We start from the raw sequence: 25458 nt of genomic DNA, 5'->3' as shown, positions 1-25458 counted from the left end.
TGGGGCTGAGTTGCTTATGCTGCTAATTGTTTCTGCATTTAGGCCTAAGGAAAGTTTAGATAGTCTTTAAAAGCATCAACAAAGCAGCTTCCAAATGTTTATCAAATTATTTAGAATTGAACATGTGTTTTATACTCCAAAGAATGTCTTTCTATTAATGACTAGTTGAAGATCGATTTCTTTTATATTGTAACTGTTCAAAATAAAATTTAATTTTATTCAAAATTTATTTAATAATAAATAAAATATATATAATGAAGATTTACATATAAGTATGTAAATATATTTATATATAACAAATACATAAAATATAATAAATATAATTAAATATAATAATAAATATAGATCATATAGTAATTTAAATATATACTTAATTATTCATGATTAATATTAATATCCTATTAAATAATCATATTAATCAATACATTTATTTATAATTAATTAATATAATATTTGTTGATATATATTATATAATTACTTAAGCATATATTTATATAATAATCATATATCTTATATATCATATGTAAATATATAAATTTATAATAAATAACATTTATTTGATAATTTAAATAAAATTTAAATTTGATTTATACTTCTGGCAGTGGCAGACTGATTTGCTGCAAACGAATTCACCTGATAAGCATTAGAAAAGCTAAAAAAAAAAAAATAGGCCAAATCTAAACAAAAACTTGTGTTTGTACATGCATCTTCATAGTGCTGTTCACAGTAGCCAGAAGGTGAAACAATGCAAATGTCCATGATTGCATGAATGGATAAACAAATTGTGGTATATATGCATACGCATGGAGATACACACACACACGCACACACACACGCACAACGGAATATTATTCAGCCAGAAAAGGAATAGAGCACTGATGCATGTTACAGTGTGGGTGAACCTCATAGACGTTATGCTAAGTGAAAGAAGCCAGACACAAGATGTCACATGTTGTGTGAGTTCATTGGTATGAAATAGCCATATTTCACCCATGAAATAGTGGGTGAATCCGTAGAGACAGCAGGTTGGTGGTAGGAGGAACTGCTTAACGGGGATGAGGTTTCCTTTTGCAGCGATAGGAGTGTTTTAGAACGAGGTAAAAGTGGTGGTTTTACAACATTGTAAATGCCACTAAGTTGTTTAAAATGGTTCATTTTATTGAATTCTACCTCTGAAATGACTTAAAGAAACAACGATTTTTGAAGTGCTTTGGAGCGCCGTGGACTCAAGATCCCAGAGGAGTGAGCCTGACTATTGGCCCTGCGTTTCCCCTTGAGGCATATTCCTTTAACACTGAGTAAAGCTTCTAGAAGACTCATGGGTGGCAGAACATAGAAATGCAGTTCAGATCCCACCAAAAACGAGCGGTTCTGATAAACACATGCTTTTATTGGGGTTACCTAAAAGATTATGATCTAGAAATATGAGTGAGCAGGAAATAGGCCAACAGTGGCAAGAACAGAAGCCTGGCACAATCCCTTATTCAGTCGGTCAGGCTTCCCTACCTGAGCTGCCTGCCAGAAGCAAAAGTAAACTTCTCTCTGGAGAAAGATAACAGTTCCTCAGAGTCTCCGATTATCTTTACAAGTTTTCATGCCCAGTTTCTAGACTTCAATAAAAAAATAGGGGTGCCTGGGTGGCTCAGTTGGTTGGGAATCTGACTCTTGATTTCGGCTCAGATCATGATCTCTCTGAGATAAAACCCCACATCAGGTTCTGTGCTGACAGCTTGGAGCCTGCTTGGGATTCTGTCTCTCCCTCTCTCTCTGCCCCTGCCTTGCTCACACTTTCTCTCTCTCTGTCTCTGAAAAATAAACATTTAAAAAAAGTTAAGTATGGAAAATGTAAGAATTGGCTGAAAACGGAGAGAAAACAGACAAGAGAAACAGACCCCATTTTGGGGTTACACTGTTATTGGTGTTATCAGAACCAGGCTTTAACTATGACTACCGTATTCAAGCAAGTAAATAATATGGAAAATTGGATTAGAATTAGGACTATCAGAGAATAGAACTGAAACTGAAAGTATAAAAAATCTGGCTGTAAAAAATTAAGTAAAATTAAGACCTCAGCAGTGGGCTTACAGACAGGTTCGATACAAGGAAAGAGAAATGGTACATTGGAAAAGAGAGTAAAATAATGTCCAGCTGAAGCATGGAGATGAAAATGAATTAGGATTAAAACAATGCCAAACTGGGGCGCCTGGGTGGCTCAGTCGGTTGAGTGTCCGACTTCGGCTCAGGTCGTGATCTCACGGTCTGTGAGTTCAAGCCCCGCGTCGGGCTCTGTGCTGACAGCTCAGAGCCTGGAGCCTGCTTCGGATTCTGTGTCTCCCTCTCTCTCTCCCCCTCCCCTGCTCATGCTCCGCCTCTCTCTGTCTCAAAAATAAATAAAAACATTAAAAAAATTAAAAAAAAAAAACAATGCCAAACAGAAAAGAGCAGAAGAGACATATGGAACATGGTAAAAATGTCTACTGTAAGTGTACCTATAGTCCCAGAAAATGGAGAGACAGAGAGAGGGAAGGCACTTGTGAATAATAATGGCTAAAATTGTTTACTATGAAAACATGAGCCAAAAGAAAAGCTAGTGTAAGTTACTGTCATCTAAGTAGACCTGAGACAAGGATCATTACTAGAGATAAAGAGAGAAGGATAGTTATTCTAAATATACAGTTAATTAATAAATAGCTATAAAAAATCAGAACTAAAAGAAGAAATTGATAAATTCATCATCATCGTTGAAAAATTTTAATACCCCTCTCAATAATTGATAGAACAGCTATACCAGCAGTCCCCCAGTATTTTGGTCTTGGGTCCCTTTTACACTCTTAAAAATATTTATGAACGTATGTAAACGTATTTTAAACAGTAGGGGCTCCTGGGTGGCTCAGCTGGTTGAGTGTCCAACTCTTGATTTCGGCTCAGGTCATGATCCCAGGGTCATGGGCTCGAGCCCCTCATTGGGCTCTGTGCTGAGTGTGGAGCCTGCTTAAGATTCTCTCTTTGTTCCTGTGCCCCCTACCCCACTCGTGCACACATTCTCTCTCTCTCTCTCAAATAAAAAAATAGTAAACACAATGCATGTTCATATAAATAATACATTTTTATGGAAACTAACTATATTTTCCAAACAAAACTTTAATGTGAAGTGCCATTACTTTATATTTTTGAAAATTTTATTAATGTCCAGCTTCATAGAGGACATAGAAGAATAGAAGATATGGAAACAGAAGACAACATGTCTGTTCTAAGGCATTGTTTTGGTTGAAGTATATAAAGAAAATCCAGCTTTACAAAGATGTATAGTTGGAAAAGGGAGGGCTGTTTTAATGGCTTTTCCCATTATTGTGAGTATTCTTTTATACCCCAACTTGACAAGTGCTAATTTCTTTTTTTTTTTTAATTTTTTTTCTTTTTCAAATTTGAGAGAGAGCATGAGTGGGGTATAAGGGCAGAGCGGGGAAGAGAGAATCTCAGTCAGGCTCTATGCTCAGCGTGGAGCCTGACATGGGGCTTGATCCCACCACAACCCTGCCATCATGACCAGAGCTGAAATCAAGATTTGGACACTCAGGCAGCACCTGGGTGGTGGCTCGGTCGGTTAAATGTCCAACTTGGGCTCAGGTCATGATCTCACAGCTTGTGGGTTCGAGTCCCACATCAGACTCTGTGCTGACAAGCTCAGAGCCTGGAGCCTGCTTTAGGTTCTGTGTCTTCCTCTCTCTCTATCTTACACTCTATCTCTGTCTCTCAGAAATAAATTTTAAAAAGTTAAGAAATTGAAAACAAAAAACGTTGGACGCTCAGCCACCAGAGCCACCAAGGCTCCCCAGACAAGTTGTAATTTCTTAAAGCTTAGTTGCAAAGTGGAATCTGAAACCATTTCAATGAACTTTTCATAGTATACTATGAAATTCATTTGTCTGTCTTGTATTTTGAATGATCTTTTATTCACGCGTGATTTTTTTTAACACCGTGCATTGGGTTGTTTGTACAATATTCGTCCAGTGAGACAGGCAGATTTTTCAAATATTGACACTTCTCATCACTGTCAGTCTTATCAGAAAATACTGGGCCACATTAAAATGACATTCTATTTATCAGGAAAAGATCATTGAGTTTGAAATGGCAAGCCACAAGAAGATATTTGTAATACATGCAACTGACATATAATATTCACGATATTAAAAAAAAACTCCTTGACATCAACAACCATAATACCAACATCTCACTAGAAATGTAGGCAAAAGACGTGACGTTGCACTTCACAAAATAGGATATCCAAATGGCCAAGAAAGAAAGAAAAGATGCTCAGCCTCATTAGTCGTCAGGAAAATGCAACAAAGCGCAATGAGATACTAACTCACACATACCCCAGAATTAAAGGGATAAAAATATCATTACTGACAGCAGGGGAGAATATTAGGACTTATACTCTGCTGGTGGGAGTGTAAATTGGTACACCAATATGTAAAACTGTTAGATGCTGAATATTTGCATGCAGTGATTCCATTCTTGAGAGTATAATGGCATATATATAACCATTATAATAACATAATGGTTAACATTATGTTATTGTTAACATAATAATAATAACATAAATATGGCAGGTGCAGCAGTCTCCTGGTATCCAGGGCAGATACATTCCAGATCCTCAGTGGATGCTGAAACCACAGATACTACTGGACCCAATGTATGCTATGTTTTTCCTATACATACGTACCTCTGATGAAGTTTAATTCATAAATTAGGCACTGTAAGAGATGAGCAACAGTAATAGAACAGTTACAATAATATAATGTAATAACAGTTATGTGAACGTGGTGTTTCAGAATATCTTATTGTGTTGTACTCACGCTTTTTGTGATGATGTGAGATGATGCGATGCCACCGGGATGCGATGAGTGGGGTGATGGCACAGGCACTGTGATGGGGCGTTGGGCTGCCCCTGGCCTTCTGCCGAGATGTCAGAAGGAGGGTCATCTGCTTCCAGAATGACCAAGGGAAACTGAAATCGCGCAAAGTGAAACCGTGGGTAAGGAGGAGGGGACTGCTGTCTATGTGTCAAAAGACGTATGTAAGAATGTCCATGGCACCCTTATTCCCAACAGCTCCAAGCTGGAAACAACTCCGATGTCCTTCGGTAAGAGAACAGATGAGCAATCCATGGGGTATTCTTACAGTGGAATCTCATGTAGCAATCAGAACTATTGTCAGACGCAGTGATACGGATACATCTCACAACCAGTGTTGATTGAATAAAGCCAGGCACAGAAGAGTACGTAATGTATGATTTCACGGTTTATCAAAGTCAAAAAGAGGGGCGCCTTGGGTGGCTCAGTTGGCTAAGCATCCGACTTCAGCTCAGGTCATGATCTCATGGTTCATGCATTTGAGCCTGGCTGTCAGCCCAGAGCCCACCTCGGATCCTCTGTCCCCCGCTATCTCTGCTCCTCCCCTGCTCGTTCTCTCTCTCTCTGTCAAAATAAATAAATAAACTAAAAAAGGTCAAAAATATGAAAAACTAATCACCTATAGTGTAGCAAGTTATAATAGTGGTCATAACTATTATATAATATATATATAATTATATTATATAATATATATATATATATATATATATATATATATATAAAATAGTGGTTATAGTGTAGGGAAGGTGGTATAAGGGTGGGGGAAGAGTGTGGGAGGGCACATAAGGAGACTTCACTCGGGGATGCACTGGGATATTCACTTGGGGTTGATTTAATTATTTGTACCCTTCTATATATGTTATACTTTAATTAGTTTACCTAAAGAGACATTAACAGTTAAGAAAGAAGTACAAATTAGAAAGTTACCATATGCATATTGCAGGAAGCTCACAAAGATAGCTAAACATGATACCCACAGTCATTCTTTTGGCATATTGTTTAGAATCCCTTCCCAAACATTTACAAATAAGGCTGCTACAACATAATGGGTGGCCTAAACAATAAACATTTATTGTCTCACAGTCCAGAGGCTGAGAAGCCCAAGATCAAGGTGCGAGTAGTTTCAGTTCCCTGGTGAGGGCTCTCTTCTTGGGTTGGAGAGGGCCACCTTCTTACTGTGTCTTTATATGGTGGCTTCTGGTCTCTTCTTCTTATAAGGACATTAACCCCGTCATGGGAGCCCCACCCTCATGACTTCATCTAGACCTAGTTACCCCCCCCCTCCAAAGACCCCCCCCTCCAAATACCATCACATTGGGATTAGGGCGTCAACATATGAATTTTGGGGGGACGTATTTAGTGCATACATTGCTTAGCTCTCTTAGTTCCTTCATTTTCTCATTGGTAAAACAAGAGTTATAATAGGGCCTATTTCATACTGTTGTCTTTAGGGTCAGGTAGATAATGTATTTAGTGTGCTCAGAGTGGTTCGTAATTAGCGGCTAAAGTTATTCATTTGACAAACACTTGCCAAGTTTCTAATAATGTGCCTGGCATTGGGCTGGTGATGGAGACACAGAAATAAATAAGACAAAGTGAACTCCTGGAGGCCTCCGTCTAGCTGTATGTGCTGTCCAACGTGGAAGCTATCCAGATATGGCGATTCGGATTAAAATTAAATTACATTAGAAGTTCGATTTCTCAGTTGTACTAGCTACACTTCAAGCGCTTTTGTAGCCATACGTGGCTACTGGCTACCATATTCGCACAGATAGGAACATTTCCACCATTGCAGAAGGTTCTGCTGAATGGTGTGGACAGAGCAGGTCATCGTATGGTGATAGAAGTGGCTACTGACAGGTGTTCTGGTAAAGGCGAGATGAGCCGTTTTGAAAAATGATTTTCAGGTGGAAGAACAGGGAGAAGGCCACTCTGTACAGTGAAAGCAAAGTCACGGGGCTTCGAGAGACCTTTGACTCGCCTGGAGATCCGAAGTAGTCCAGGGTGCCAGGAACACAGAATGCAAAGGGTGGTGGCTTGGAGATGTGACAGGAAGAGAAGGTACAGACTCAGTTCTGAAGGGTGGGGAGGACGCCCAAGTCAGGAGTTTTTCTACAGGACACTTAGGAGCGCTGTATCTATTACTTTGCTTACGTCTTGAGAGTTAATGTTTCTTTTATCAATTTACCTAACAAAAATAAAACTGTCCTATTGAGAAAAAATACTCTTCCTAGTCTTTCTTTTTTCTTTCTTTCTTTTTTTAAAAACATGGTGGCAGTAAATTTTTATGTTGGCAAGTCTGTGCTGCTTTTTCTTTGTCGTTTCTAAGCAAACAAAGTGTCCCTTCTAGAGACTGAGATATTTTTAATTGTGTTTTATTTTTGTTTTCCCGTGGTTTTATTTTTTTTAGTTTTAAATATAAAATGGTGTCAAATAATTTTTGTATATCTGGAATAGGGCGTCTAAGTTTTATATACATACATAGATACTATGTATCTACATAAGTTTATATATATATATGATAAGGATATATAAATACATATATAAATACATATGCATACATACATATTATGTATATACATTTGTGTTACTTATGCATATAAATGCTAGCCTAGTACTCCCTACACCATTTATTAAATAATGTTTCCCTTCTCGGTGATGGATTCTTTGTCATGTATCACATTTTTGTGTATAATGAGGTTTATTTCTGAGTTATTCTGTTCTATTACTCTTTCTTGTGTCAGTGTAAGTAACATTGTTTATTTATGCCACAAGATTTATTAAATATCTGTGTGTATAAATGAAAAATCATGATCATTTAGTTTCTCTTTCTATGTTTGTTTGAAAATTGAAACTCATCTAAAATATATTAAAGACTTGAATTTAAGAACTGAAACCATAAAACTCTTTTTTTGAGAGAGAGAGAGAGTACGCACGTGCATGTGCATGAGCGGGGAGGGACGGACAGAGAGAGGGGAGGACAGAGGATCCGAAGTGGGCTCTGTGCTGGCAGCAGACACCCCAGTGCGGGGCTCGAACCCACAAACTGCCAGATCATGACCTGAGCCAAAGTCAGACACTTAACCAGCTGAGCCACCCAGGTGCCCCTGAAACTGTAAGACTCTTAGAAGAAAACATACGCAGTTAGCTTCTTGACATCGGTCTTAGCAAAGGAAGCCATCCGTAAAGTGAAAAGGCAACCTACTGAATGGGAGAAAATATTTGCAAATCATTTATCTGATAAGGGGCGAAAATGCAAAATATATACAGGGCTCATGCAACTCAACAGCGAAACTACAAACAGTCCAGTTAAAAAATGGGCACAAGATCTGAATAGACATTTTTTGCAAAGGAGACCTATAGATGGCCAACAGGTACATGAAACGACAGTCAACATCACTAATCCTCAAAGTAATGCAAATCAAAACCACAATGAGATATATCACCTCACTCCTGTCAGGACGGTTATAATCAAAAAAGGCAAGAAATAACAAGTGTCGGTAAGGATGCGGAGAAGAAGGGACCTTTGTGCACTGTTGGTGGGAACACAAACTGATAGAGCCACTGTGGAAAACGTAATGGAGGTTCCTCAAAAAACTAAAAATAGAATTACCATATGATCCAGTCATTTCACTTTTCAGGATCTAGCTGAAGAAAACAATAACGCTAACTTGTGAAGATCTATGCATTCCCATATTTATTGCAACATGATTTACAATTATTTATAAGATACAGAGGTAACTTAAGTGTCCTTTGTAGGTGAATGGATTAAGAAGGTGTGTGGTTTATATACATGTATGCATATATATGTGTATATATATATGTATACATATATGTGTGTATATATATGTATGTATATGTGTATTATATACATTGTATACCGCACACACAAACACACACAATGGGATATTACTCAGCCGTAGAAAAGAATGAGATCTTGCCATTTGCAACAGTGTAGACGGTTCTTGAGGCTATTTTGCTAAGTGAAATAAATCAAAGAAAGACAATACCGGATGATTTCACTTATGTGGAACCTAAAAAACAAAAGAAATAAAAACCAGACTCATAGACCCAGAGAACAGACTGCTGATTATCCGAAGAGAGAAAGGCCGAGGGGGTGGGCGAAATGGGTACAGAGGGTCAGAAGCACCAACTTCCACTTACATAACTGAGTCATGGTGGCATAACGCACAGCATGGAGAATCAGACGATATATTACCTTTGCATGGTGACAGATGGTAACTGGACCGAAGGTGGTCATTTTGTAATGGGTATAAATGTAATGGGTATAAATCCCTAGGTTGGATACCTGAAACTAATATTGTATGTCAATTACACGTCCATAAAAAAAAAAAAGAAAATTGAAACTCATGATTACACAGCCCTAGTGACTGGTCTGAGCTGGCTACATCCTACAGCGTGTTCCTGCAGTCCACGCTGGCATGGTATTTACTATGAACTGCATTCACTTATGGTATGTCGATCTTACAAAATGTGTCTGCTGGACTTTTGGTAAAAGCCAGCCGCACCTCATGGACGGTGATTCCTTGGGCGCATTTAGTGCCCAGCTACAGAGAGTGGAGAGGATCTTCTGTAACTGTGTTATCCTTTGAGATTCACGTTTGTATAGTTCACTGTCACCATGTTAACCTGCAGTGTCAGCTATCCAGAAAAAGTTTTATTATTGACGTTTTATCGATTGGAAGACTCAGTTAAAAATACCTGGCAGGTGGAGGGTGCTTTACACGAACTAGCCTAGCTAGAATTGCCCTCAGTGCTTTCCCTTCCCCTGGCATTTGTGTGCGTGCCCCTGTATGCGCACAGGCACACGCTGAGGAGTGGGGTTGAGGGGTGCAGAGGAATAGAGCTTGTGGAAGCTGTGGTAATCCACAAATGTAACTCTTCAGTGGGTCATAAGGGGACCACGGCATGGGTCTTGAGGCGGGTGGCTTGAGCAGCGTTCGAAGCACCCCTTAAACGTGGCCAATAGCAGCACCTGTTGAGTATCACGTGTCTACGGTGTGCCTTTGGGCAGGTCATTCACATAACGAGAAGGTGTGTCCATGTTTTGGAGGTTGCTCTTAAGATTATTTTCTCAGATATTCAGATATTATCACTTAGTTTAAATGGAATAGCATTTACAAAAATTAGTCAACTGCTTTATTTTTTTAAGTTTATTTATTTTTTTATTTTTTTTAACCTTTATTTATTTTTGAGACCGAGAGAGACAGAGCATGAACAGGGGAGGAGCAGAGAGAGAGGGAGACACAGAATCTGAAACAGGCTCCAGGCTCTGAGCTGTCAGCACAGAGCCCTACGCAGGGCTCGAACTCACAGACCGCGAGATCGTGACCTGAGCCGAAGTCGGACGCTTAACCGACCGAGCCACCCAGGTGCCCCTAAGTTTATTTATTTTGAGAGAGAAGTAGAGCAGCACCTGTGAGCAGGGGATGGAGAGAGAGAGAGAGAGGGAGAGAGAGAAAGGGAGAGAGAGAGAGAGAGAGAAAGATCCCAAACAAGCTCCGTGCTGAGCGCCCAACGCGGGGCTCGATGCCAAGAATGTGAGATCATGACCCGAGCCGAAATCAAGAGTCAAGTGCTTAACCAACTGAGCCACCCGGGCGCCCCTCCAACTGTTCTAAATTGTTGCCCTTCATTCATTTGACGTGAACGATTCCCAGGGGGAAATCGCTCTCATTTGTAGAGAGCTTTAGCGTTCTTAGAGCACCTTTCTCACCTTATCCTAGTCGATGCTTACAGCACACCTGTGAGGTGGGTATTAAAATTAAGTACGTTTTACAAGGGAGGAAACCCAGGTTGACAGGGAGTAAGAGGCATCCCCAAGCAAGAGTAGTTTCCCTTTCTTGCCCACCATATGTCTCAGATTTGTCAGCGTTGCCCCAGAGCTATTCCTCAGGGTTTTCTCTAAAATGAAAGCAGACAGAATCACTGTAATTATAATGGTGACCCATCTGTTGCCATTATTCCTGTTTATAAAGATTGGTGATGTAACTGTATTTAAAATTGCCCCTTTGCGGACCGTATTTATTTTCATTAATGATTAGCGATTATAAATGCATTGCAAACACACAACTGTAGTGAACACTCCTTGGGACCCTTTATTCATATAGATGAGCTTTCCCTTAGATTCTGTCCTGGGGCCAGCCTCTTGAATTTGGTCGTACGTAGCCTTCCCATTGCTGTCTGCTTATTAGAGATGGCCGTGGAAAAGGGGCCCCGGGCCCATTTGGATCAGCTGCACGAAAGAGAACCCATGATTTTATAGATGAGGCTGCTCCATTTTCCCGCCTTTAGAAAATTTCAGGCATTCACCACTTAATGTCACCACCTCTTACAGTTGTCCTTTCCAGAAGGGCTGCACTCACCGTGTGGCTCTCACGAGGGCTCTTCTACATGACTGAATATTCGTTTTGATGCTCTCGTGTTGTGTAATGGTGGGATTTGCTTTTGGACTTTGCAAAGCGGGTCTCAAACGAAGATAGCTCAAAGTCCATGAATATGGACATGTTTCTTTCATATCTTTGGTAAATAGTGACTGAAAGGGTTTAGATCGAGCTTACAGTTAACTAAATTTAAAATACGCGTGCACACCATAACCGTGAAGGGAGATGCATGGCTAGGGAAAAGAGAATAAAAACACATGGTAAAATCTCTCTCAGAGGGAGATCCTTGGGGCTCCTGGGTGGCTCAGTCAGTTAAGCTTCCAACTCTTGGTTTTGCCTCACAGTTATGATCTCACAGTTCGTGGGTTTGAGCCCCGTGTCTGGCTCCTCACTCACAGTGTGGAGCCTGGTTGAGATTCTCTCTCTCTCACTCCCTCTCTCTCTGGCCCACCCCTGCTCACGCACAGGCATGCACTCCCTCTCAAAATAAATGAGCTTTAAAAAATTTTTTTAAAAAGAGGGAAATCCTTACTATTTTTCTTACTAACATTTACTGTTGGTCAAATGGTAAACAAAGCGACTCATAAATACACAGTAAGCGTCCCCCCTCGATGTGCCAGAACCACTGTGCCCCAATTAAATAGCTCTTTGGTGAAAATCTTGTTGATATTCAAGCCTGGCATTTTACCCTTAGCCTAAGTAAACTTTTTTCCGCCCCCCAAGCAGGACCTAGGAAATACTTTTGCCCTCCCAGATAATGGCTTCTCAACTGGCACCAGTTGGAATCGATAATTCTGTGATCTGATCTCTTTGTCTTTACTTTTTGCTTTCTGTGCTTTATTGACATTTCATTCCATCACTGCATTCTGAGATAATGAAAAGTCTCCCTAACGTCTGTGCTCATTTAGACCATTTACCTGATGGAGGTCGCTGGATTGCTCACCTACAAGGTCTGTGCCCAGATGGTTGGGTCGCGTTGGGATGATAGGTGAGCACTGGGTGAACTCAGAATTTTAGAAGGATTCGTGGAACAAGACAGTCTCTAAAAGAAACTATATGAAGCAATTATCTATCTGAATTTTCACTCACAGGCAGTGGCAGGATCTTGCCGAGTTCCGTATTGTTTCCGAAGTAAGAAGAAACACCCGAGTGGGGTGTGGGCCTTGTGGATTCACATTCCCGGCAGGTTTCCAGCCGCTGCTGGTGTTGTTCTGCTGGTGTCGAAACCTTGAGAACTTGTGAACTGAACAACCCACTTAAGCGCTCAGTCCCCCCGTGTCAACTCTGCCCGGTAGGCTCAAAGTTTCCCACCTTGAGGAAGTTTTGTTAGAAGTTGGAGGTAAAGTGGCAGGCGTGGGGACACAGTGAGAGTAGCTGGTGCTACTGTTGCTGTGATAATTGCTAACGTTTTCCCTAAATACCAATCGTGTCAGGAAAGATGTAAGTAACTACTGTGTGCCTCTGCTAGGGGCCTAATATGCTTAATAAAGGAGAAGGTGAATCGGATATCCCTGCCCTCAAGGCCCTTATAATTTAGTGAATAAATAAAGTATGCACGTGAAGTGCAGGATGTGGTCATCAGGATAATGGAGAGACGAGACTGTAGAGGGATTATTTTTAGCTGGGGGATTGGGAGAGCTTCGTGGAGGAACTGTATTGATGCTGGACGTTAAGGAATGGCTGGGATTTCGACATGGCGCTGGGGGAGCAGGGCACTTCCGATGGGGATGGGGGGTGAGGGGAGAGATCCAATGGCCTGCTCAGACTGTGGTTTGGGTACAGAGGTTTGCCCTCAATTGGAGCCTAGGACACAGAGATAAGATTAGATAGATGGGCTGGACTCAGATTCTGGAATCTGTTGGATTCTTTCATTTGCTTTTTCAGCCCTGTGAACATTTGTAATTAAGTTTTGAAAAGCTCACAAGTATCATTACCTTTCCTCAGCAGACTCTCTATTTCCTGAGCCTTATTAGTAAGGGGGGGGGGGGTTGAGACAGCCCCCCTCGGCCAGGTTTCTGCAAGATTGCAGAATGTGGTTTAAGTCTTAATGTTTTGTTGAGAGGCAAGGTTGCTTTACCTTTCTGATTTGCCTTGACCCTGTGGGATGACCTAAGGACTCTGGTCAGCAGAAACTAGGGACAGTCATCTCATGGTCTAAAGCAAGGGTCAGCGCATTAGGGCCCATAGGCCAGTCTGGCTCACTACTGGTCTTTGTGTGGCCTGTTAACTAAGAATGGTTTTACATTTTTAAATGGTTGGAAAAAAGATCAAAAGAATCATATGCTATGAGAAGTGAAAATTATATACAATTCAAATTCCAGTGTCCATAAATAAAGTTTTTTAAAATAATTTTTTTAATGTTTATTTTTGAGAGAGAGAGAGACGGAGCATGAGCGGGGGAGGGACAGAGAGAGAGGGAGACACAGAATCCTAAGCAGGCTCCAGGCTCTGAGCTGTCAGCAGAGAACCCAACACGGGGCTCGAGATCATGACCCTGAGATCATGACCTGAGCCAAAGTGAGACGCTCAACCAGCTGAGCCACCCAGGCTCCCCAAAGAAGTGAAGTTTTATTGGAGTACAGCCAAGGTCATTTGTTTATATATTGTCTATGCCTGTTTTAATTTATTTTTTATTTTAGAGATAGAGAGCAAGAGGGGACAGAGGGGAAAAGAGAATCCAAGGCAGGCTCTGTGCTCAGGGTGGAGCCTGACTCAGGGCTTGATCTCAAGATCCAGGAGATCATGACCTGAACTGAAATCAAGACTCAGCCACCTAACTGACTGAGCCACCCAGGCACCCATCTTGTTAAAACACCAGTTGCTAGGCTCCACCCCCCAGAGATTTTAATTCCAGAGGGTAGGGCTCAAGAATTTGCATTTCTAGCAATTCCTAGGTGATGCTGCTGCTGCTGGTCCTGGGACCACCTCTGAGACCTGCTGGTCTAAAGCAGAAGCCACTTAAACTTTGACATGCTTGGGAATCACTTGGCGATATTGTTAAAATGCAGGTTTTGATTCATCAAGTCTAAGAGTCTGCATTTCTTTTTTTGTTTGTTTGTCTTATATTTTTATTTTATTTTTTTTATATGAAATTTGTTGTCAAATTGGTTTCCATACAACACCCAGTGCTCATCCCAACAGGTGCCCTCCTCATCTATACACAATGGAATACTACGTGGCAATGAGAAAGAATGAAATCTGGCCTTTTGTAGCAACGTGGATGGAACTGGAGAGGGTTATGCTAAGTGAAATAAGTCACACAGAGAAAGACAGATCCCATATGTTACCATATGTTTTCACTCTTATGTGGATCCTGAGAAACTTAGAAGACCATGGGGGAGGGGAAGGGAAAAAAAAAGTTAGAGAGGGAGGGAGCCAAACCATAAAAGACTCCTAAAAACTGAGAACAATCTGAGGGTTGATGGGGGGTGGGAGGGAGGAGAGGGTAGGTGATGGGTCTGCATTTCCAATAGGCTCCAGGACTAGTCTTGTATCACGCGTCCACCTCTCATGCCCTGGGCAGGTGTGGCTCACTTGGTCCTGTTTTGGCTGGGATGTTGGTGGAGCCAAAGGACCAGACTTCTTTCAAGAGGGAGCAGCATTTATGTGAGCAGGTTGTGAGCAACTATTTGGGGAAATAGAATTAACTGGAGGCTACAGGATGGTAAGTGGAGAGACATGGTGGGGCTGTTTTTTCTGTTCATGGAGAATTTTAATTGCCTTTGATGCCACGTATATACATCTCTGAATAAGCAATAATTAAAATACTTCACTAAATATGTTTCTTTATTGTGCTCGAGTTCACTCTCATTACCGTGGCTTACATACAGCTTAACATTACTTTATATGAGCATCCTGATGTGAGCCCTGAATTGGTTAATTAAAATTTCGCTGGAATTTAATGTTTCGGGTATTAAGCGATGTGGCTACAGAGGGACTGCCTGCTTCTTGAAAGGAGGGGGTGCTTTGAAGGCCTGGCACTCTGCCCCTAGGTGCCAAATACGTGCAACCAGGGAGGGAGTTAAAGATCGGGGCTGGACTCTTGCTTCGGAACGCACAGGTCAGTGTTGATTTTATGGACAGGTAGTGTTGAGAAAAAAAAAAATTGTGGATGTAATTTTATAATTTCATTTTGATGAAGTACCAAAAAATTGCACATCCAACATGTTTGTGAGTGATGTATTCATTGAAAAGGGGAGTCTCCAAGGCATCCACCAAAGTTACGTGGGATCTTTTGGGTTTTGCCAAAAAAAAAAAAAAAAAAAAGAAAGAAAGAAAAATGTTTGTAACTGTTAATGGAAACAAATGAGTGAGATGTTACTGTGGCCCCACAGCAGCCGTCTAGTAAAAAGCATGTTTTGAAGTACACTCTTAGTGTGTAAAGAATCTAGCCCATAGCACCCGTTATCATCACCTCTCCCGTCCTGCCTGTGCTAGTTAATGGACATTTCAAGCGTTATATTTAAGGAACACGTGAGAAGTCCATTTTTTGTTTGATTGTGCTTTGCATATCCTTCATCAGAAAGGAGAATAGTAAATAATTGTATGCCACTCTTCCTTCAAGAAAGGTTTGGAGGGGATGTTTAGAACTCTAACCCATTAAATCTTTTTTAAAAAAATGGGATGGAGTTGGCTACAAGGTTAAAGTTTTACACAGGATTTAAAGACACCTTCCTAATACTAATTTGTTGAGGACAGCGGGAGAGAGAAACACGTTATTGTTCTCGGCAGTTGTATGTTTCAGTGAGTTGGTTGAAATTATTGTTTATGCCTTAAGGGAACTTTTCTTTAGAAATTCGAACCGAATTTACAGGCCATCGTTTTCTTGTTTCAAGATAACGGTTCATTTTCACAGACTATGGATGCAAGGAAAATTATTGAGCATGATGTTAACTTGTTTTCGTTAGCAAGAGAATTTTACTGTACTCTGACCTCTAAACTCCTTCAGAGTGGGACCTTTGTGCCCAGATACTCACTAAAAGACTGTCTACTGACTTTTGTGACTTTACACATACCTCCACACAAATAATGTTACCTCCTGGTGGATAGGAATGTTTTCAGATGGTTCTAAATAACTTAAATAATTTTAAATAATCTCTCTATTTTAAGAAGGCAAGGCTCAGGTCAAAAGGTAGAAGTTACAGGGAGGCAATTTTTGGTTCTAGAGAGGAGGGAACTTTATAACTCGTCGGGGCTGTTCAAAAATAAAAGGGGCTGTCTTGTTAGATAGTGACATTCCCTTCAATTAGAAGTGCTCAAGCAGATGGCAGGCACCTACCTGCCAGAGATTCTGTGGGTGGGATTCACTATTAGGTAGGAAATTAGTCTTGTTGGCTTCTCAGACTTTTTTCCTCATTTCAATATTGTTTATTCCTATAAATCTCATAAAATCGCTGCTTCCAATCTGTTTAAATGTCAGAGTAGGCTTTATAACTCCGTTGGCAACATATTTTGGAGCACTGTGGTGGACATGTAACACGTAACTTTCATCATGATAATGTCAGCCGTTGCTCGTTTCACAGGTGTTGGGGGAAGGAAAGGAACCAGCTTTTTCTGGGCCCGTGTACAGCTCTCTGTATTGTGACAGATGTCCACTCTCCACTGCCCTCGTTGGAGCTTTTGTATCATAAGCTCAGTGCGGAGTCCAAGTACAGATTGGGGCTCCTCCCCAACCACCCTGTTGTGCTATCAACTCTTAAATCTTAGGAGTTGCTCAACATGCCTGAGCTTCATTTTCTTTTTCACCTTGCAGTGTGTGTGTGTGTGTGTGTGTGTGTGTGTGTGTGTGTGTGTGTGTGTGTGTTTTATAGGATATAGAAGAACACAGATCTAAGTAGTAGGATATATATGTTCAAAACTGTTTTTAATTATGAGAGCAACTTGTATGTGTATATATCCATATGATCATATACACGTTGGGTGTTCTTTGGGATTTTTTTTTCTGTTTGTCCTTACTCTCCCTCCACCACTGTAGGTAACCCATGTTAATTACCTGGTACGTATCATCCTGGGCTTTCCACTATGCCCAGATAACCATATATGAACATACAACATGCGAATATATGAGGATTTGGGACTAGTAGTTTCCTTTATTAACTTAGTATAATATTTGACACACTTAATTTTCTTATTTAACAGAACCTCATAGAAGTACCTCCAATTCAACTAGGATGGCTCTATTTTTTCTTTTATAGCTGTATAATATTCCATGGCATAGACCCCAAATTACTTATTTAATAAACATTGATTTTGTTTCCTTCTCCTGTGACAAACATCATTTATATATCTATTCTTTTGCACTGTTTTTATTTTTAGGAAAACGTTATAGTAGTTGGACTCTCATCAAAGTATATTTTTAGCAATAGATGCTGCTAGATTGCTTCTAGGATTTCTGTAACAATTTACACTGCCACCAGCAACTTAAAAGAGTGTCCTTTTCTTGACATTTCTGTTAGCAATAGGTGTTAATCTTCCCTGTAATTTTTGGTAGTCTGGTTTGAAAGAGTCTGAGTAGTTTTCCATATATTTGGTCTTTTGGCTCTTAGCTTCTCTGCAAATTGCCTATTCACATCTTTTTGCACATTTTTCTATTGGATTATTTTCCTTTTTGTATCAGTTTCTAAGAGGGTTTCAAATAAAATTGATGTTAGAATTTAAAATGTTTATCGCAAATATTTTTTTCCAAATTTATTGTATCTAGACCTTGCTTATGATAGCTTTTGCTGTGCATGAGTTTTAAATTTTCATGTAGTAAAATATATCTTTTGTTTTATGTTTCTTTATTTTCTTGAATAAGAAGATCTCTGTGCATCTTTAGGTTATACACACCGTATCCTAGATTTTATTTTAAGAGTTTATTGCTTTATTTTTGGCATCTAGCCTTTACTTTATCTGTAATTTATTTTTATATGTGGTGCGAGAAATTTATTTTGTTCCAAACAGATAGTTGAGGGGCGCCCGGGTGGCTCCGTGTGTTAAGCATCTGGCTCTTGATTTCAGTTCAGGTCATGATCTCAGGATTTGTGAGATCAAGCCCCGCGCTGGGCCCTGCGCTGACAGCACAGAGCCTGTTTGGGATTCTCTCTCTCCCCCTCTCTCTCTCTGCCCCTCCCCTGATCTCAGTCTCTTTCTCAAAATACATAAACATAATTTAGAAAACCCCAAGTAGTTGAAAGTACCAGTGCCGATTGTTAAAGTCCAAAAAGTATACTGAAGGGAAAGTTGAGACTTCTCTTACCAGACATTAAAACGTACTATAAAGGCTATGAATAGCTTTCCTAATAAAATCAGTGATAGGCAAATACACCACTAGGACAGAATGGAGACTCCAGAGATATTCCAGTATACGTAAAATTTTAATATATGACAAATTTAAATTCTGTTGGGAAGGTGTTTAAGTTGTATCATTTTCTTAAAATATCAGAGAAAAAAGGTAGAGTTTTCAGAGTGTGTTCATCTTTACTAATTATACAGATAAATTTTTATGTCATTTGCCAGTAAGTTCCATAGAAAAACATAGAGCCTTTAGTCAAGAAATTCTCAGCGGCTTAAATGTACTCCAGTGAACACGTTAGTGAAAATCAGCTTGTTTTCAGGCTTCACACCGTGAGCGCTGACAAGTCTGAGTTAAGATCCCAGTGCGTCACTTTTCAATATCAAAGCATTGCGGATGATACAGACTGCTCAAGTTTTCCGTGCTAAAAACAAAACAAAATCGTTGGCTTCCATTAGTTTCTCCACCCGGGATTCTGTATTCCTGGAGCCTTTGGTAGCATATCCTAAGTGAACACAACTAGACTGACTTAGGAGAGAGGATTTATTCATTTTGTTATTGTTGTATTCATAGTGACCCCTATGGGGGGGGTGTGGTCGGTTCTGAGAGTTTTGGGGTTGTAGGGTATCATGGTGGCCATTTCCTTGAAGACTGAAGATCTCATTTGAGTGGTGCCACGAAGCATAGGTATCGGTCTGAACATGTAGATAGATATTTGGGGCTTGGGGGAAATCACCCTTCCAGGGACATGAATGATGGAAGCAGATGTGTATGTGGGATCCTTTGGTGGATCAGTTCCGTGAGGCTGGGGAGGGAGTGATCGGGTTGGAAGAAGTGATCAGAGTTGGGGACTCCCGCATGAGACTGAGTTGGTTTCTGAAAGTTCACCTCGAGGGTGTTTGAAGTGGCATAATCCAGGAGTCTCTTCACAACCCTGACTTCATTTGTCATGTGCTCTCTTGACTGGCCCTAAAACAGCCATCATTCACTGAACAATGACAGGTGCCAGAATTCATTAGGCACTTTCTATACAAAAGCCCTGGAAAGTCCGTCAGTAGGTCCCGGTTTTACATGTGAGAAAATGGAGGTTGGAAAGACTGAACTTCCCAATGTCGTGTGTATTCGCAGAGGTATGATCCAGACTCCGGTCTGCTTGGGTCCAAAGACTATGCTCTCTATGCCCTGTCACACTATCTGCTTCATGTGAGTCACATCCACATGCCAGCCACCTACCTGGCATCGAACCGTTTTTCTGAAGTTTCCCATAATGTAGCTTACTTCATGGATAATGCCTCCCAGGAACAATTAAATTGAATTAAAAGTATAAATACAAACTTAAGGCAGATTTATAAGTATCTAGAGCAGGCTTTTGTGTGGCATGGCATTTGAGGAAAGCCTTTATCTTGTTAGCATTACGCTGCACCGGCCAGAGCCAGCCAGATGGGAATGTGGTGGCCCACTTAGGCTATCTTTAATTGCTCGCTATAAATAGCTTAATGGCACTGCCATAAAAAGACTGATGTAACTGAGGAGCTCAGAGTGACCCATATATGTGATGTTTTCTAGGTGTCTGGGAAAACTGATGCGCCTGTAGGAGATGGTTTTCTCCGCTGAAATGAAGGCCTAATTTCAAGGCCGTTTCATTTCTTACCCGCACCTCTCCTCAGATTCCATTCTCTCCCTCATTCCTTTTTGCCCTCCTCTGTGGTGAGATCGTAGCTGGCACACTGTGTCTCTCACATCTCAGCCACAGACTCAGTACGCTTGACCTGGGACTGGAAGAGAAGTGCCTGCCAGAGCCCAGTCTGATGCCCATAAGAGGACTCCCGCAGGCTTTTATGGCATGTTCCCTGCGATGTCTGGCAGTCATGGGAACCTGGATGTCTTGCTTTGTTCTAGACATCGATGATTTCTTTTTTAATTCAAGTGTAATTAACATACGGTGTTATATCCGTTTCAGGGGTACAATGTAATGATTCAACAATTCTATACATTTCCCAGTGCTCATCAAGAGAAGTGTGCTCTTACTCTTAAAAACTGAGAACAGACTGAGGGTTGATGGGAGGTGGGAGGGAGGGGAGGGTGGGTGATGGGCATTGAGGAGGGCACCTTTTGGGATGAGCACTGGGTGCTGTATGGAAACCAACTTGACAATAAATTTCATATTAAAAAAAAAAAAGATAAGTGTGCTCTTAATCCCCTTTATTTCACCCATCCCTCCGCCTGCCTCCTCTCTGATAATCACCAGTTCTCTGTATTTAGGAGTCTGGTTTTTTGTCTTTTCTTCCCTTGTTTTGTTTCTTAAATTCCACATATGAGTGAAATCATATGGTATTTGTCTTTCTCTGACTGACTTATCTCACTTAGCATTATACCCTCTAGCTCTCTCCATGTTGTTGCAAATCACAAGATCTCATTCATTTCTATGGCTGAGTAATAGTCAGTTGTATAGCACACCTTCTGTACTCATTCATCTACCAATGGACAGCTGGGTTGCTTCCATATCTTGGCTGTTGTAAATAAAGCTGCAATAAACTTGGTGATAGTGATGTTGACCATGTTTTCATGTGTCTCTTGGCCATCTGCGTGTCTTCTTTGGAAAAATGCCTATTTAGGTCCTCTGCCCATTTTTTAATTGGATTATTTTTGTTGCGTGTGTTGAGTCGTAGAAGTTCTTTATATATTTTGGATACTAACCCTTTACCGGATGTATGATTTGCAAATATCTCTTCCCATTCAGTAGGTGGCCTTAGGATTTTGTTGATGGTTTTCTTCAGTGTACGAAAGCTTTCTATTTTGAGGTAGTCCTAATAGTTTAATTTTGCTTTTGTTTCCCTTTCCAGAGCACGCATATCTAGAAAGATGTTTCTGCAGTGATGTCAAAGAAATTACTGGTTTCAGGAATTTTCTGGTTTTATGTCTCCTATTTAGGTCTCTAATCTGTTTTGAGTTTATTTTTGTGTATGGTGTAAGAAAGTGGTCCAGGTTCACTCTTTGGCATATAGCTGTTCAGTTTTCCCAGCACTATTTGCTGAAGAGACTGCTTTTTTCTCCCACTGTATGCTCTTGCCTGCTTTGTCAGAGATTAATTGACCATAAAACCGTGGCTTTACTTCTGGACTCTCTATTCTGTTCTATTCATCTGTGTGTCTATTTTGTGCTAGAACCACACTGTCTTGTTTACTATAGCTTTGTAGTATATCTTGAAATCTGGGATTGTGATACCTCCAGCTTTGTTCTTCTTTTTCAATATTGCTGTGGCTATTTGGGGTCTTTTGTGGTTCCATACAATTTTTAGGATTTTTTTGTTCTAGTTTTGTGAAAAGTGTTATTGGTATTTTGATGGGGATTGCATTAAATCTGTAGATTGCTTTGGGTAGTATGGACATTTAAAAAATACTGGTTCTTTTAATCCACGAGCATGGAATATCTTTCCATTTGTTTGTGTCATCGTCAGTTTCTTCCATCAGTGTTTTATAGTTTTGGGGGCATTGGTCTTTCTCCTCCTTGGTTAAGTTTATTCCTAGGTATTTTATTCTTTTTGGTGCGATTGTATATGAGATTTCTTAATTTCTTTTTCTGCTACTTCATTATTAGTGCATAGAAGTGCAGCAGATTTCTGTACATTGATTTTGTATCTCTGACTTTACTGAGTTTATATATCAACTCTAGTAGTTTTTTTGGTGGAGTCTTTAGGGTATTCTGTATACAGTAAAGCCTTGGTTTGCAAGCATAATTCATTCCAGAAACATGCTTGTAATCCAAAGCACGTGTATATCAAAGCAAATTTCAAGAACCATTGGATCAGTTGTGATCATGTGATGTTTGGCATCACGTACTACTCACGTTGTAAGACCTCGCTCATTTATCAAGGTAAAACTTATTAGCAATATTTGCTCGTCTTGTGGAACGCTCACAGAACAAGTTACTCACAATCCAAGGTTTTACTGTGTGTAGTATCGTGTCATCTGCAAATGGTGGAAGTTTTACTTTCTTACCACATTGGATGCCTTTTGTTTCTTTTTCTTGTCTCGTTGCTGCAACTAGGACTTCCGGTACTGTGTTGGATAAAAGTGGTGAGCATGGACGTCCTTGTCATGTTTCTGATCATTTTTTTCACGATGGAGTGTGGTATCAGCTGTGGGTTTTTCACATATGGCCTTTATTATGTTGAAGTATATTCCCTCCAAATTTACTTTGTTGAGAGTGTTTATCATGAATGGATGTTGTACCTTGTCAAATACTTTTTCTGCATCTCTTGAGGTGATTGTCTTGATTCAATCACTAGATCATCCCTGATATAGTTCTTACTAGCCTTCGGCAACCCATACCCCCAGCCCCCAAGCAGTAATTCCCCTTGACTTTCCTCTCCCTGCACAGGTTGTAAGTCCTAACACACGAGCTCAGAATGGTTGCAGCAACCCACTGCTCCTTCTGGTTTTCTCCGTGCCCCACCCCTGCTATATGTTGGTTTTCCACCTTTGTGTGGAGCATCCCACCAAGACTTGGTAGGTTTTCTCATCAGAGGCTCTCTTTTCAAAGAAAATGGAATCTAGTAGAATTGGAGATTGGAAAGGCCAGATGATTACACTGAAAGGAGAGGGACTGATGGGTAGAAAACATGTGGAATAAAGACCCAAACTCTAGGAAGAGTGTACATGATTAGAAAACAACACTACTAAGAAACTGGACCCCGTAAGTTAGAAGATTAAAGGGAGAGAGAGGGAATGAGGGAGGGAGTGTAGGAGGCAGTCATGGGAAACTGGGTAGATGAGCTGGTGGGAAGAAGGCCACCTTAGAGAAGATGTGATGATTGCCATGATCTGGGGCTTTGCATCTGCTTTTTTGTGCGTGCCAAAAGGTAGCACCACATGGGCACAAAGAACTCTGGGTTTGGAGACACTGGGTTGATTCTAACTCGATCAAAAATCAGTTCAGCACTTGGGTCCACAGATGCTGGTAACTGGGGCATAGCATCTGGTATCTTTCCCTTTATAGAGATAGTCTTTTCCTTATGCATAAAAATCATTATCAGTAGTGGTATTTGCCATTCATTGACCATCCATGTTTCTTTTGCAAGTGGTTCATCAAAACTCAGTAAAACTAGGTTATTTTCTTTATTTCGGGTAACTTGCCAAGGCTACGCAGGTGAATGTAGACCTCTGACTTTAACCTTCACACTCTTTCTTCGGGACCAAGTGGTCTCTCTCAGGAGCATAGGTGGGCATGGGGCCTGAAGTCTGATGTCGAGAACTGATTCTATGTGTCATGGAATTCATGAACATAGGGGTCTGTCTATATTTTGTGATATGCACGTGGGAGAAGCCATGAGACTATTCACCTTGGTGAAAATGCACCTTCCTGAAAAAAACATGCTTCTGGGACATGTTTTTGAGCATAGCACATTTCCAGATACTAACAGGCCCTCTGACCCATTGGGCTGGAATTGTCAGCTTTGGTTATGCTCTAACAGTAATAACGGAAGAGAAAAAATGTCAGCGTGCTTATTAGATATCCACATATAACTTGTTCCTCCTGCTTAGTGAAGATAGTTTAGAATCCTCAGTTTCCAGCTTGTCCATGCTTTCAGGCTGCCCGCCCAGAGTGGTGGGTTTTAGAGGCACCCGGAGAACCTTTCCTCAGCATGCTGTAGTTGGCAAGGGTCTCCTGTTTTCCCTAGGCTCACTGCTTGCTTGGTCTGATCTCGGTGAAGGTGACCTGGGTCTATACATGGAGCAGCACCGTGTGATATTTGAAATATTGTCCAACTTCAGCTAACTGGGATATAATGTGGTGGCGGTGCGTAAGCCAAAAGGACATCAGAGTGGCCCGAATAGATGTTGGGAAATTTGTGTATGAGGTGGAGAGCCTGTTATTCTTAGTCTGTTTACTACTGTTTAAAAATATCTCTCCAAGATTTGACGGTCTGGTTTCTCAGCCCGCGCACTGTTAGAAGTAGCAGATTAAAAGGTGTGGGGATTCTCTGGAGGCAGTTACACTGACAAAAGCAAGAAATAGAAAAAGGAACAGGCAGTCACAGGAACTTCCAAAATTGGGTCAACAGGTCCTATTTCATGTGACGGGAGAGTGCTTATTGAATAGTAAGCTCGAAGTGAGTCTCGGGGAATAAATACATAGCCATGGATGTTTGTGTTGTTGAGCTTTGTGAGGAAGGTTAAATTCATTTTAGTGCCTGTGTTGCAGAGGGATAAGGGAATGCATAGTTCACTTGAAAGCTATTTCTAGGCTTAAGATATTATTTTTAAAAATTTGTTTTAAATTGGGGTTTGAAAAGACAGGCTGGGAAGTTTTGAAAAGACTTCTGCCCCTGGGAAGATGACACAGGCATACTTCTCCATATTCTTCCCAAGCACAACTTAAAACTCTGTGCTTTATGTAAAAAACAGACAGGAGAAGGGTCTCAAAGATGGAGGGAAGGCAGCACGTCAGCTACAGATATTGAGGAATGAGGCAGGGGGGAGTTTCCTGGGTTGTCTTCATTTGTTCCTTCCTATACCCCAGACTTGGAGCAGTAGAAGCCAACAACCCAGAACGATCAGTGGGCCCTGATTAAAAAGCCCCGGACAAAAGCTGGCTTTCTGTAGCCAAAGGGCCGGGAGGGGAGCAGATCAGCAAGACGGAAAACCATTAGGCAGTGGTCACTCTGCTGTAGCCAGGCATCACAGACGACCTTGTGGCCCCGCCCCCATCCCCGCCAGCAGAGACCCGGTGGGGAGCCTCGACCTTCCCTGGGGAGGCTGTACTGATGTGTCCCAACGCCTCTGCCGGGGTGGTGTCAGAGAAGATTCAGTAGGGAGCCTGGACTTCACCTGACAGTAACAAGGCCCCGCTTTGCTTCCCGACT

The 25458-nt window shown here is 40.9% G+C and overlaps 1 protein-coding gene across 1 annotated transcript in view; it reads left to right on the top strand.

Annotated features, from left to right (window-relative positions):
- The window catches only part of LOC128777285 (translation initiation factor IF-2-like), a 195295-nt gene that overhangs the window by 104601 nt on the left and 65236 nt on the right, over positions 1-25458 (top strand). Inside the window, exon 4 of the mRNA XM_053903668.1 lies at positions 14844-14926. Coding sequence (XP_053759643.1) covers positions 14844-14926 — 83 coding nt within the window. The remainder of the gene's footprint in view (positions 1-14843; positions 14927-25458) is intronic.

The sequence above is a fragment of the Panthera pardus genome, unplaced genomic scaffold, assembly GCF_024362965.1.
Source record: "Panthera pardus isolate Hobbes unplaced genomic scaffold, ASM2436296v1 HiC_scaffold_1, whole genome shotgun sequence".
Classification (NCBI taxonomy): domain Eukaryota; kingdom Metazoa; phylum Chordata; class Mammalia; order Carnivora; family Felidae; genus Panthera; species Panthera pardus.
The sequence above is the reverse complement of the archived record's forward strand: the minus strand, read 5'-3'. Positions and strand labels throughout refer to the sequence as shown.